Consider the following 13,493-nt stretch of genomic DNA (forward strand, 5'->3'; position numbering starts at 1 on the left):
ATGTATATGTATATATAAGAGTCTATGTTGCGAAGAGAGAACTTCCCAACACTTTCAATTCAGGATCCTTTTGGGATTTGGTTTGGCGTAGAGCAACATTCCTCCCTTCCTTTTGGGGGGGCACAGAACGACTTGCTGTTTCAACTTGTGCCACTGGTCTTATTAACTTCTCCGATGCAGTGGTAACTGCTGTTTAAATGTAATACCCTTAACTTGCAGCTTGATTCACCCAGATTCTTCATCCTCTACCTTATCAACACGTCTTGGATCAGTTCAGGAGGAAGCAGGGAAGTCTCCTGCACGGAATAGGTAAGTAATACAACTAGAGGTCACTCGCATACTAAATAGTATGCTTTGAAGCAGAGTACTGCTGACTCTGTGTAAATAAACAACGTAAGGCTTAAATCAAGAGAACATTAGTACTGTTGTGGCTGCCAGTGGCCTCTGCAGCTGGTAGCTGATTCAGACAGCGAGGAGGTTGGTGTTGTGATTCGCCAGTGGCCTGTGCAGCTGGTGCCAAAGTTGGACAGTGAGGAGGCTAGAGAAGGCTCAGTGTCAGAGACTGGGATTCAGCTAAGAATACAGCCAGGAATTTGCAGGAAACAACTTCGTTCATTCCACATCTTTGACTTCAAAATTGTTTGGCACTTGTTTGAAAATGGTCAAGTTTCCTGCAAATTGTTGCTGGGCATTTTGCCAACTACAGTAAGATTGTGTGAATTATCTGCTGATATCAGAAAGACTCTTTCTCAGACTTGCGGGTTTTTTTGTTTGGAGTTGGACTATTGCCAGCTGTTAAGAAGGTTAATTAACAGCCATTGCACTGGAAGGACTGATTTATACTTTCATTGACTTTAGTAGCTATTAATATTAAAATAAGGTTTTGTTCAGATGCTGTTTGTGCTGTGTTCCTTTGTCCGGCAGCTGGGTCAGAACAAGTACCCTATTGGAAGAGCCGTATGTCTTGAAAGTGTCTGCATGACAGAGTGCAGACCTTTTGTCTTTTGTTAGTTCCAATACAGTGCATTATATATAATAAGGCGTATTGTTTAAACATGAATCTATCGGTCTAGCCTTGCCATGATTTTTTTCCCTAAAACAAACACCCAAAAAATATCTCATAGAGAACCCTTAGAATGGGGCGTCTAACAAAGTTGATTTTTCAAATGAAATCTTAACTTTGTGATACCATTAAATAGGCATGCCATCCAAATCTTAGCTCATGGTTCTCTGATTCAAGTAATATCTTGCTTTGAGGAGTCAATCACTCTTTCATCCAAACCGTGAAGGTCATCGACTCCTAACCCCTAAAACACATCAGTTTTCATAAGAAAAGGATGATACCGTGGCATATTTCTCCAAAAATAAGACCTGGTCTTCTTTTATTTTGAAAAAATGGCTACAGCTTCTTTTCAGAAGTCTTAATTTTTCTGAGCTGCAGGAGACAGTGAGCATGGTCACCTCATGGCTGCTTGGCCTCTTAATTGCGGCCTGGAGAGACAGAACTTCCGCTGTCACTGGCTCAGCTGCTCTGTGGGCCGTGATGAAACAGCCCAGCAGCCATGAGTTGACCAGAGAAGGGAAGGCCTACATGTCCACATCTTTCACTAGGGCTTATTTTTGTAGTAGGTTTATATTAGGCCCACCTCTAAAAAATCAGGCTAAGATATATTTTTGGGCTAGGTCATATTTTCAGGGAAACATGGTAGTTAATCCATAAGATATTTAAAAAATAATTTTATCATCTTACTACTACGTATTGATTTTATTCCATTAAATTCCACTTCTGCTTTCTAAATTTTAAACATTAAACATTTTCATAAATTATTTCCAAAATTATAGCCATTCTTAGATACCCAAATTATGAATCAATTTGCAGATAAGCAAAATAACACATTTCCCCTCCCTCTGTTGTTTGTTCCTACTATCATCACATTTGCTCTTGATTCATGGTGTTCTAAAGACCTTTATGACACTGAAATAGTAGGATAGCTTCATCATATGATCTCACCGTTTCTTATTGGCTACATTGCAAAGGGTGTGTGTACTTATGAGAGCATAATACATCACTTGGCTGGAATAGTAGTGCTTTGATGAATTACAATATGTACTGTAGTAGGATGGGAATTATATCTGTAGTTCTAGCTATGTTTCATAGAGAACAGTTGATTGACAAGAATAGAGCCATTCTGTATTGATTTTTGCTCTCTATGCACAATATCATGCAGATCTAATTAATATAGATATATTATAATGTTTGCTACATGTTGTTTATCAATTTTGTTTTAAAACTTCCTATTTGATTTTCATTCTTTGTATATTTCTTAGTCCATTTGATGTAAATCTTACATCACAATTGGAAGACAGAAAACGTGCCTAAGAAAGAGTGTAAAATCTTCTTCCTCATACTAAACCTTATGTTTCCCCTCTTTCCCTATTCTCAATTTATTTGTATTGTAGAGATGTTTTCTTTACATAGCGAAGACATTATCCTGACCAACATTAATAGAAGTAATTTTCAAAATATTGCTTCCTTAGGCAGAAATTCTCAGGAGCTCTTTCTTGTCAAAGACAAATCATGGTTATCTTGTACTTGTATTTTATATCAAATTTAAGCTATCTATAACTAAATGGAAAGTGTATATTTTATGCCTCTGAAAAGGATGCAACAGTTTGAGAGAATTTACTGTAAACAAATTACTAGTAGCTGGTAAATATCAATATCTTATAAATAATTTCAGAAACTGAATGTTCTGCAAGAATCACTTCTCAGTCAATTCAAATATCTATAAATATAAAAGTAGTGGATATACTTAGAAATGCATTGTAGGACAAGCTAGGATAAGGATTGCCAGCTTCTTTGGAGCTAATAGAAATATTTACAATTCTGAAAGTGTGTGGGGGCTCTTACGGATTGGTTGCTGTGGTAAGTATGGCCATTCACAAAGACAAATTTCCAAGAAACCAAATTGATGAGCTTGTTTTCCATTGGCCCTTTTAGCTTTTAGGATGGTTTTAGCTGCCTTTTTGGGAGTAATGTCGGTGTGCTTCCCAAAAATCCTGGGCTCCACCCCACTATCATATAAAGATCCCAGAAGCATTCTTTGGAATAAAGACCAGAACATAATTTTGCAGCAGGATAATGTTTTATGTAGGTCTTACTCCTTTAATATATTACAGTTATTTCCTTTCCCAGTAAGTTGCTCAATCTATAGACCTCTGCGTGCTCAGGGTAAAGTTGCATGCATGCTTATTCCTACGTTTTTCTCATTCATTGTTCTGAGATGTGAGTGGGATGTAATTTGTGCAGCAATTTAGAAGTGAACTGTTTAGGAAACAAAGAATGTAAAATGGCAGAGTACAAATAAAGTAAAGATGGAGGAGGCTGTATCTCCTCACAGCAGGGCAACTGTCGGATATACCATTTTAGATCCAATTTTATGTTCGAAGAGGAAAATAGCTGTGAACTAACACAACTTTTCTGGCTGGCATTTCTTCAAGCACAGGTCATTTGAGCAAAAGGTTCCCACCTATGCTGTGCTGTTCCCTTCAGCAGTTTTCATAAAACTGGTTAAACGTTTCATATGCATTTGTTATCTAGTCCACATGAATGAAAACAGATTTTAAAATGGCTGACCTGCTAGAAAGATATTTAACATTACAAATTTATCAATTGGTTTGAGCCTGTTATATTTTCTTTGTCTGCTTTTGGGTATGTTCACTGCTGTCTTTAAAGGCAGCATGGGTGGTTTATTCTCTGTGAGGTACAAAAAATAAAAGTTGTGAATTATAATGATATCTTAAGCTAATCAATTGCCTGATAGTATACTTACCTCATTATTAATGGCAAGAGTAAATATGGACAATTGAGGAAGAAATTGCTTATGCCCAAAGATACGCCTTAGTCCTTGCACTTTGTTCTATTGCTTCCTGGTCTATTGTTAATATGCTGAGATTCATTCAAAATATGTTGCATTGTCTGAAATTTCGATAATGTCCATCCTTATAAGGTCTAGCCAGAAAAAATGCCTTCTTTTGAACCAGGTAACCAGTGTTTCCTAATTTGGGATAACATGTGTTTTTATATAATCATAACTATTCATAACTACAGTATTTATGAAAAGAAGGGAATCAGCAAGGGCAGCAAGGGACATGGATACTTTTGCTTTTTCCCCTGAGCTTTGTACATTCAAATCACAGCCCCCTGTATTTGGAGACTTAATATTAATAAACCAGGGATAAAGGCAAAATTTGCTTTCTATCCTTTTAAAAGGTTCCTGTGTTTGGTGTGTTTCATGTGGTGAAATGTTACCCTGTTCTGTTAAACGTTAATTTTAAAGTACAGCTGGAGTGATCTGAAGATTACAAGCATTGTTTTGTTCCACCCACCAGATCAGCTAGCATAACTAACCTGTCTCTGGATCGATCGGGGTCTCCAATGGTGCCTTCCTATGAGACATCTGTCAGCCCACAAACTAATCGAACCTACATGAAGGAAACCAGTGAGGACGAACGCAAACTTCTTCTGGTACAAGCCAAGCTTTTCTTGTATCTTGCATCCTTTCAACAGAAATAAGTAACATCTTACTGCCATTTGTGGTATTTGACTTCTTAAGTTTACCTGCTTTATACTGTCCTCTGTTTACAGCTTGTGTTTTGCATTATCTACCTCACTTTTCCTCAAAGCATATGCAGAAGATGTCATTTTATATCATTATAATCTTAAAGTTTGAAAAACTATTTTCATGTGAACATCTACTTGTGAAGGAAGTGTATGGTCTTTCACCACAGCAAAATTAGTATCAATTAGAAAAAAGAAAAGCCTTATTTTTAAGAGCATATATTTAGATAGGCCTAAAAACATTGCTATTTATTTATTTTATTTATTATTTAGATTTATTATTTAGATTTGTATGCCGCCCCTCTCCGCTATGCTATTCTGAATCCCCTTTACAAGGGAATCCCCTTTACAAAGCAACATGTATGTTCATTGCTTGTGCAATTGTTAGTACTTGGCATGGTATTTTCTTTTCCACAAGTACATAGTCCAATTTAACATAGGAGCTTTTGCATGAAATATTATTTCAATTATTTAAGGATTAACTCCAAACATTCATGAGAGATGTATGACTTGATATTCCTCATGGCTTGCAATTGCTTTTGTTGACGCAACTCTGAATTTTGTAACTTGTGATTTATTTATCTATTTGTCTGTGCAATCATTTGTATAATGCCCTACTTCATGGACTCACCTTGGATGTTCTGTTTCTTGTGCAGGTCAATGTTTGATGTTGCAGGGAACTCCATTTCTGAACTCCCTCAAACATGTTAGTGTTAGAAGATATATTTACTAATATGATAATCAATGTGTTATAGTGTCTCCTATGCAAGCTTGAACAACTTCCATCAAAATCCTGCTTGTTGCTTGCCGGACCATATGTGTTTATTTGCTTCCCTAGAATATTTTGGATACTTTGCAATAGTGAATAATAGCTTGTTTTAAATGCAAATATAGACTTATTCTCCTAATTATTAGAGGAAGAGGAAGGTATCAAATCTCAAGCATTGTAATAAATCAGACAATTAGTGAGGCATTACAAAAGAGTGGAATACTAGAAAGGTTTTCCGCCATATTCTTATAAAGAATTAAGCATTTATTTTTATAAATGCTATAGACACAATCACAGATTGATTCCTGTAGTGGCCTGCATAATCAAAGGAACATAGCCATAAAAAATGAATATTATGGCCTATTAACTCTTAGATTGTTTCAAAACACTGCCACATTGCAAACTTCTCCACCATATTCAAATATTTTTAAAATCCTTCTTTTAAACACATGCAAACTGTTCAGTTTATCACTAGCAGAGTTCATCTTTTTTAAAAGGATTGATTCTAATTAGTAGGTGGAGTTCTCTGGAGTTTGATTCCCTAACTGCTATAATTTCTTCCTTTCTGAAAAATGTTTGTATGCAGATATACACCAGTGAAAGCAAGGAAGTGGATGGAGTATGTAGAAGAGAAGGAACTGTTTTTCCATACATTTGAAATATTAAAAAATATAGCAGGGCAAAAGATTGATAGTCATGAATGACAATGAAAATATAGTACATAGGCACTCTATAACACCAGACCCCAAACCACGCTAATTGTCCAGTCCAATTCTAAAAATCACAACATGTTCAAAAACGTTTTTTGGGTTACTTGTCTAAAAAGAAAAAGAATCAAGAGACTTGGCATCAAAAGATCTCTGGAGTGTCAGAAAGCCAACAATCCATTTTTAAAACATTCTCTCAGTCAAAAGAAAAATGATTAAAATTCTGAATCTTTAAATAAAATGTGCACTTGTCCCTTGAACAAACTGTCTGTCTTAACCATGAATCCAGGGAAGTGAAGGGGCAAAACAAGGAATTTTGTAAATCACTTGCAACAGTGTAAACAGCACCTCTCAAGACAGAACACTTAAGCCCTCTAAATGAGTGCTATCTGGAAATGTCATCATTTTGTCTTCTAGGACTCAGTTCAGCTAAAGGATTTGTGGAAGAAAATATGCCATCACAACAGTGGGATGGAGTTTCAAGATCATCGCTATTGGCTGCGTACTCACCCCAACTGCATTGTAGGAAAGGAGCTGGTCAATTGGCTTATAAGGAATGGCCACATCACTACTAGGTATAGGGGTCTTTCATAAGTATGTTCAGTGTTTGTTGACATAGGGTAGTGAGACAAAGATTGTTGGATTAATTCCAATTTAGGGATTCTGCGATTATTCATACTTAAATGCCAGCATTTTGTATCCAGTCAAACTCACCATTCCCCACTCTGCTTATTTTTTATCTTTCTTGTTCTTGATCTATGCCTGCTATAGCAAATTTTTTGGGGGATCAACTTTTAGGTAAGAATAGTGATCCATTAATTACCTTCCAGTATATATTGGTAAGGAACACAATGGCTCAGTGGCTTAGACACTGAGCTTGTCGATCGAAAAGTCGGCAGTTCAGCAGTTTGAATTCCCAGTGCCGTGTAATGGAGTGAGCTCCCATTACTTGTCCCAGCTTCTGCCAACCTAGCAGTATTCGAAAACACGTAAAAAATGCAAGTAGAAAAATAGGGACCACCTCTGGTGGGAAGGTAACAGCATTGTGTGTGCTTCTGGTGTTTAGTCATGCCAGCCACATGACTGCGAAGACGTCTTCAGGCTTTGAAACGAAGATCAGCACTGCCCCCTAGAGTTGGGAATGACTGGCACATATGTGCGAGCAAACCTTTACCTTATATATTATTAATGAGTCAGAATATCCTTTGTGTTTATAAATCTCATATAATCCAAATAACAGCTCTCAGGAATTGAGGATTGTGTAATGATGATTCAGACAGTTTGTACAACCCATCGTTCCCCTGTCATTAGTTTGGATTGACTCTGAACATGGGTTGATTTTCACCAACTATCAGGAGAGAGATTATTGTGATATAACAAGAGATTTCCTCCCAACTCCACAGGGCAGCCTCTGCCTTCCTTTTGGACCCCCATGCTGGTCACTGCTAGAGAAGATGATCTTTTTTTCAAAAGCTTTATCCCTGAGCTAGAAATCAGCTTGGTGACCTGGTGGGTACAGTGGAAGAGTTTGAAGTTCAGGACTCTACATTCATTCAAACCAAGATATCCCCAAGAACAAGATAGGCAGGGCATTTGGGTTTTGCCTGTTTAAAAGAGAAAGCATCTCTTTAAAAGCATAGCAATTAAAGTTGATTTAAAGTTACCTTAAATAGAACTTGAGGATGAGATGAAAGCAAAAGTATGAGGACATGGTGAAGACATAGTAAAACCTTTATTACAGTCAAAGACCATCAATATAATAAAGACGGAACATCCAAGAACCTTTTCAGATTCTTAGAATCTAAACTTTTTAAAATCTCTTTGATCCTAGTAGCAGATTCTTGGGTGATAAATGTAGTCCTTGTCTTACAGCAGTTCGTTGACCATCCAAAGTTATAACCATCACCAAATTGGTCATCACCCAAGTCAACAAAGACATGCTAGGTGTTGGGGTTCTTGGACATCTGGAGACAAATGACTTACAGGATTCATGACTTTTGACAAATGACTTACAGGATTCATGACAACCAAAATTGACCCATTGTAACTATACAAAAGATATACACATCTCGCTATGATGAAGGCACATATTTGATATACAGTTTCTTAAAATTATTATTTTGATTTATATTCTGTCCTTATTTGAAGAATTCAAAGCAGTCTGCTTAATGCTCTATGCTCCTATTTCCCCAAAACAATCACTCTGTGAAGGTAGATGGGTTGGGCTGTGAGAGCAATTGGTCCAAAGTCACCCAGCCAGCTTCCATGTTTTAAGGGATCACTAAAACTGAGATTCCTGGTTACTAGTCTGCCCCCTTAACTAATTCACCAAACTGGTTGTTGGCTTTGGCTGTCCTTTGGTTGAAAAATGGTTTCTGAAACTCACTTTTAAAACCATATTAATCTTATACCTTCTATATGTATTATTTACTTTTTAGCAATGTTAGAACACATCTCTACAGTAAACTAAAGACTCATTTATTCATTAACATGGAGTTTTAAATGGTCTTATTTCCAGAGCTCAAGCAATTGCAATAGGACAGGCTTTAGTAGATGGGCGTTGGATGGATTGTGTCAGTCATCATGACCAAATATTTAGAGATGAGTATGCACTCTACAGACCATTACAGGTATGGATTTCTTTTGATGAAAAGTTAGGTATAGATTGTGTAGGTTGGAGAAGAACTCTGCATCATTGTCTTATGGCTGAGGAATCTTTTGAACCAGAAATTTCACAATAGCAAGTTTTGTAGTTTCATGATGACCTTTGCATTTCACTTAATAACTATTCAGAAAATGTGTCCATTTGTTCTTTAGAAAAAGAGTATGAAAGCAATTTAATTTCTGATAATTTTAAATAAGGAAAATAAGAAAAATAAGGATAATTTCCGACCAGAGCAAGTTTTTGGAATGAGAAGTGTGGCATATAAAATAAATATAGGTGCAAGTGAACTTATTTATTACCTAAGGTCAAGAAATAAAGTTAGAAATGTATGAAATCTTTATTGAAAAGAAGACATTTTCCAAGAACTTCAGAAGAATAATCAGAGTGCAGTTATTTTAAAAAAATAAAGACTTAAAAAAGCCTAGGTTTTTAAATATAGATATCAAACATGTAACAGTTTAGATCAGCCAGCCTGCAAAGCAGCCTTGTGTGACTTGCTGACTTTTAAAAAATTAAATTAACTCTATCCCACAGGTGCTTTTTCAAGAGGCAGATGGATTTTCTGGTTTTTCTTTGAAGATGTTTTGCTTCTCATTCAAGAAGCTTCTTCAACTCTGACTGAATGGTGGGGAATGGAAGGATTTATACTCCTTGCAGGCAGCTTCAGCTAACATAACATGCATACACACTTCAAACCCAAGAATACACTAAGGCAGAAGCTTATCCACCCCAAAGATACCACCCATACAGACATAAACTGAGCAATGTGGTATATGCAGTACAAGTCTGCATATACAAGTAATATACAGATTTGTACTTTGGAGGAAATGAAACAACCACTTCATAAGCGATTGGCACAACACAGGAGAACAAACCCATCAGAACTAGATTCAGCAGTCATCTGCATTTAAAAGACGCAGACCTCTTGTTTGAAGACAGCAAAGTCCACATTTTGGACAGAGAAGACCGCTGGTTTGAAAGAGGTGTCAAAGAGGCTGTCTATGTCAAAATTGAGCAGCCCTCTTTCAACAAAGGGGGAGGGATATGGCATCTGTCTCCAATCTACAACACAGTCAACAGTTCCAAGAAGGCTCCACACCCATTTGTACCACTCAGGTGACTCTGATGACACAGATAAATCTCCAGGTGACCTTAATGACTCACTAAAGGAATGCAAATGTCCAGCTGTCTGCAAGGAGCACAAATCCTTCCATTCCCCACCATCGAGTTAGATCTGAAGAAACTTCTTGGATGAGAAGCGAAATGTCTTCAAAGAAAAACCAGACCGTCTAGTTGCCTCTTGAAAAAGCATCTTTAGGACAACTATGACCTGATTGACTGAAAATCTCCATAGACATAAATTAACTCTACTCCCACCTAATGTCACTGCAATTAAAAGGGATCTGCCATGACTTCGAAAGACTTACTACGAGGCACCTTCAACATCTCCAGGCCTCATCAATGTCACCAACTCCATTGCTGCTGATGCTCTGCCAGCTGTTGAACAGCTGATTAGTCTGCCAACTATTCCTTTATAGCCTACCATTAGTTAATTTATCAGTGCAGCCCTTCCCTCTATGAGTTGTGCAGATCTAGTTTAGATTTCCTGTAATATACAGGAGGCAGCTTATTTGCTCAGTAAACATTTTTGCCAGATTGTATTTAACGACTGTAAATAAGTAATTCAAAGCTCTATGTATTGTATCTATTTCTTGTCTGTCTTCTGAAATTTAAAAAACAAATTGATTCAGCAGTAATGAAAAAAATTATAAAGTTTTTTAACTACATACACATTTGGAGAAAAATAAGGATAAATCCACATTTCCAGTTTATATCAGGATTATTCCTTATCATAAACATTGCTTAATGTTTCTTTCTCAAAATTCCTTCTGTCTACAATAATTCTTGCTTCAGACTTGCGATGAGGTCAAAATTGGCCTTTTAGATGCAACAGATTAATGTCATTTTTGTTTGGTTAGCTAGAAAATTGCTCAATTAGTGCGTATGTATCTGTCCTCTGTCGCAAAGTGTACTAACCTTGAGCCCAAAATTGAGTGTCAGCATAATTGCTACCAGGCACCTTCGAGTCTTTGTATGCCGCCCCTAGTCTACGGAGAGGGGCGGCATACAAATCAAATCAAAACAAATCACCTGGGTTTGATTCTAATACTTCCAAAGCTGTTATTTGAATTCTATTACAAATAAATATAATAACTTTTCTGTGATATTATGATGGTGTCCAATAATTAGCAGAGCTATATTTTCTAAAGAATAATACGTGACTGAGTAGGGGAGTGACTTATTGACTTTCATTAAATATCTTTATGTCTGTGAGAGAGGACAGCAAGTTAAACTATTATGTCATGGAAGGAAGTGGAGAAAACTAGGAATTCTAGCATATGCTAATACCATTCATGGATGCATCTGAAACATGTATACTTCAAAAACAGAAATTCCTTGGGCTGTCCATTGGGTGGTTGGTAGCATTCTCATTTTCAAGGCTAGAATTCCCACGTATTTGTGATCATTTGATTCTCCTGAGTGCTGCTTGGAGAGTCCCAGCATGGGTTTCAAATCATCTGATTGACAAGAAACTGAGTTGCAAATCTTTGGCCATGCCTCTTTCTCTGGCCGATCATCAGTTTTTTCAACTCAGTCAGCCTAGAGAGAGATAGTTTGAGTTGCTCTTAACTGAATTCAATTATAATTAGATATTTACTTCAAAAAAAAGTTTTGATACTCTACGTTTGGTGTGGCTGGAGTGACTAGAGAAGCGTTGGTTGCTTTCCATGGCCAGAGCGGTGCTGCAATCGCCATTGCTGTGCGGTTGGCTTAAGGCTGCAAGATGATGGCTGAAGAGTTTGGAGGACTGAGGCTTTGGTCTGAGCTTGGCTGGCGGCAAAACGCTATGAGCGTGGTCCCACAGGGGTGTGCTGATCATAGAGCTGATAGCTGCCATTTTGAGAGTGGCATCCACCAAGCCTCTGCGAGTTTTGGGAAGTGCCTATGAGCCCAGAGGAAGGCATTGAAGCTGGGAGAGAGCCTCTGACGACCGAGGCTTTGGTCAGGAGCCAGGAAGGCAGCCTTTACATGCAAATAAATGGTTTTGCCAGTTTCAGGCACAGTTAAAGCTGTCATTAGTAACCATGTTGCTGATTTTAGGTCTTTTTCTCTTGCAGCTATTTTGCAGATTGTTTTGCACTAACAAACCATGTTGTCAACTTGGGGCTATTTCTGAGATTCATAAGGTGCAGTGAGTACCCTGATCTTTTACTCTGTGATAAGATCTTCCCTATTTAGGGATTATGGGGCAGAGTGAGTGAATCACAAATCTATCAATAATAGCGGTTACAGCAATAACAAAAGGGATTCTAATAGCAATAATTCTGCTAGCTCTTCCCCCAGTCAGTAGATGGAAGGCGTTGAGGGTGGAGGCAGTCCGAATCTCTGGGGGGAGTGGATTCCAGAGGGCCAGGCCCTTTCAAAGAGTAGGCTCTTCCCCTAGGTCCCGCCAAACGACATTGTCTAGTTGACGGGACCTGGAGAAGGTTGACTCTGTGGGACCTAACCGGTTGCTGGAACTCATGCAGCAGAAGGCAGTCCCGGAGGCAATCTGGTCCGATGCCATGTAGGTCATAACCAAGACTATGAATTACATCCAGAAACTAATCAACAGCCAATGTAGTCTTCAGACTGCTGGAGAAATATGTGTGTGCCTTGAAGCCCCATAACAGCTCGCACGGCTGCATTTTGGACGATTTGAAGTTTCCGAACACTCTTCAAAGGTCGCCCCAAGTAGAGAGCATTGCAATAGTCAAACCTCGAGGTGATAAGAGCATGAGTGATTGTGAGTAGAGACTCCCTGTCCAGATAGGGCTGCAACTGGTGCACCAGGCGAACCTGGGTGTACACCCCCCTCGCCTAGTGCACCATGATGGTCCAATGTCAGCTGTGGATCGAGGAGGACGCCAAGTTGTGGACCCTCTCTGAGGCGGTCAAAAGTCCCCCCCAGGGTAATGGAAGGACAGATGGAGGTGTCCTTGGGAGGCAGAACCCACAGCCACTCCCTCTTGTCGGGATTGAGTTTCAGCCTGTTGGCACCCATCCAGACCCTAACAGCCTCTAGACATTGGCACATCACTTCCACTGCTTCACTGAGTGGACACGGGGTGGAGATGTATAGCTGGGTATCATTAGCATACTGATGACAACTCACCCCATGTCCTCGGATGATCTCACCCAGTGGCTTCATGTAGATATTAAACAGCAAGGGGGAGAGGACCGACCCCTGAGGAACTCCACAAGGGAAGGATCTAGGAGTCGACCTCTGACCCTCCACTAACGCCGACTGCGACCGACCGGAGAGGTAGAAAGAGAACCACCGTAAGATGGTGGCCCCACTCCCAACTCCTCCAGTTGGCATAGAAGGATACCATGATCGATGGTATTGAAAGCATCCATCATAGCGACCAAAGCAGTTTCCATGCTGTAGCCATGCCCGAATCCTGACTGTTGAGGGCCTAGATAATCTAATGTACCTTACATCTCCTTTCCCACAGAGATATCATGTCAGGCCTCTGGCCTATCTGCTTCAGGCTTGCAAACCGAGTCTGGCATTAGGCCTTCTGCTCCATCAGCCACTTTTACTCCTACAGCGACGGGGCTCCGCCCTAAGGAGAACTGAGACCTGGGCTTCTCTGTAGAATTGAACAATACCATAGCACAGATCAT

At 38.8% G+C, this 13,493-nt stretch overlaps 1 protein-coding gene across 7 annotated transcripts in view; it reads left to right on the plus strand.

Annotated features, from left to right (window-relative positions):
• PIKFYVE (phosphoinositide kinase, FYVE-type zinc finger containing) overlaps positions 1 to 13,493 on the plus strand; it is a 113,355-nt gene that overhangs the window by 36,259 nt on the left and 63,603 nt on the right. For 6 of the 7 annotated variants that reach the window (XM_070732139.1, XM_070732138.1, XM_070732142.1 and 3 more), the window contains exons 7-10: positions 220 to 309; positions 4,393 to 4,528; positions 6,515 to 6,672; positions 8,616 to 8,727. In XM_070732139.1, coding sequence (XP_070588240.1) covers positions 220 to 309; positions 4,393 to 4,528; positions 6,515 to 6,672; positions 8,616 to 8,727 — 496 coding nt within the window. Of the gene's footprint in view, positions 1 to 219; positions 310 to 4,392; positions 4,529 to 5,277; positions 5,328 to 6,514; positions 6,673 to 8,615; positions 8,728 to 13,493 lie in introns of those variants that run through there. The other variant, XM_070732143.1, reaches the window with a different exon arrangement.

This window comes from Erythrolamprus reginae, chromosome 1, assembly GCF_031021105.1.
Source record: "Erythrolamprus reginae isolate rEryReg1 chromosome 1, rEryReg1.hap1, whole genome shotgun sequence".
Taxonomy (NCBI): Eukaryota; Metazoa; Chordata; class Lepidosauria; order Squamata; family Dipsadidae; genus Erythrolamprus; species Erythrolamprus reginae.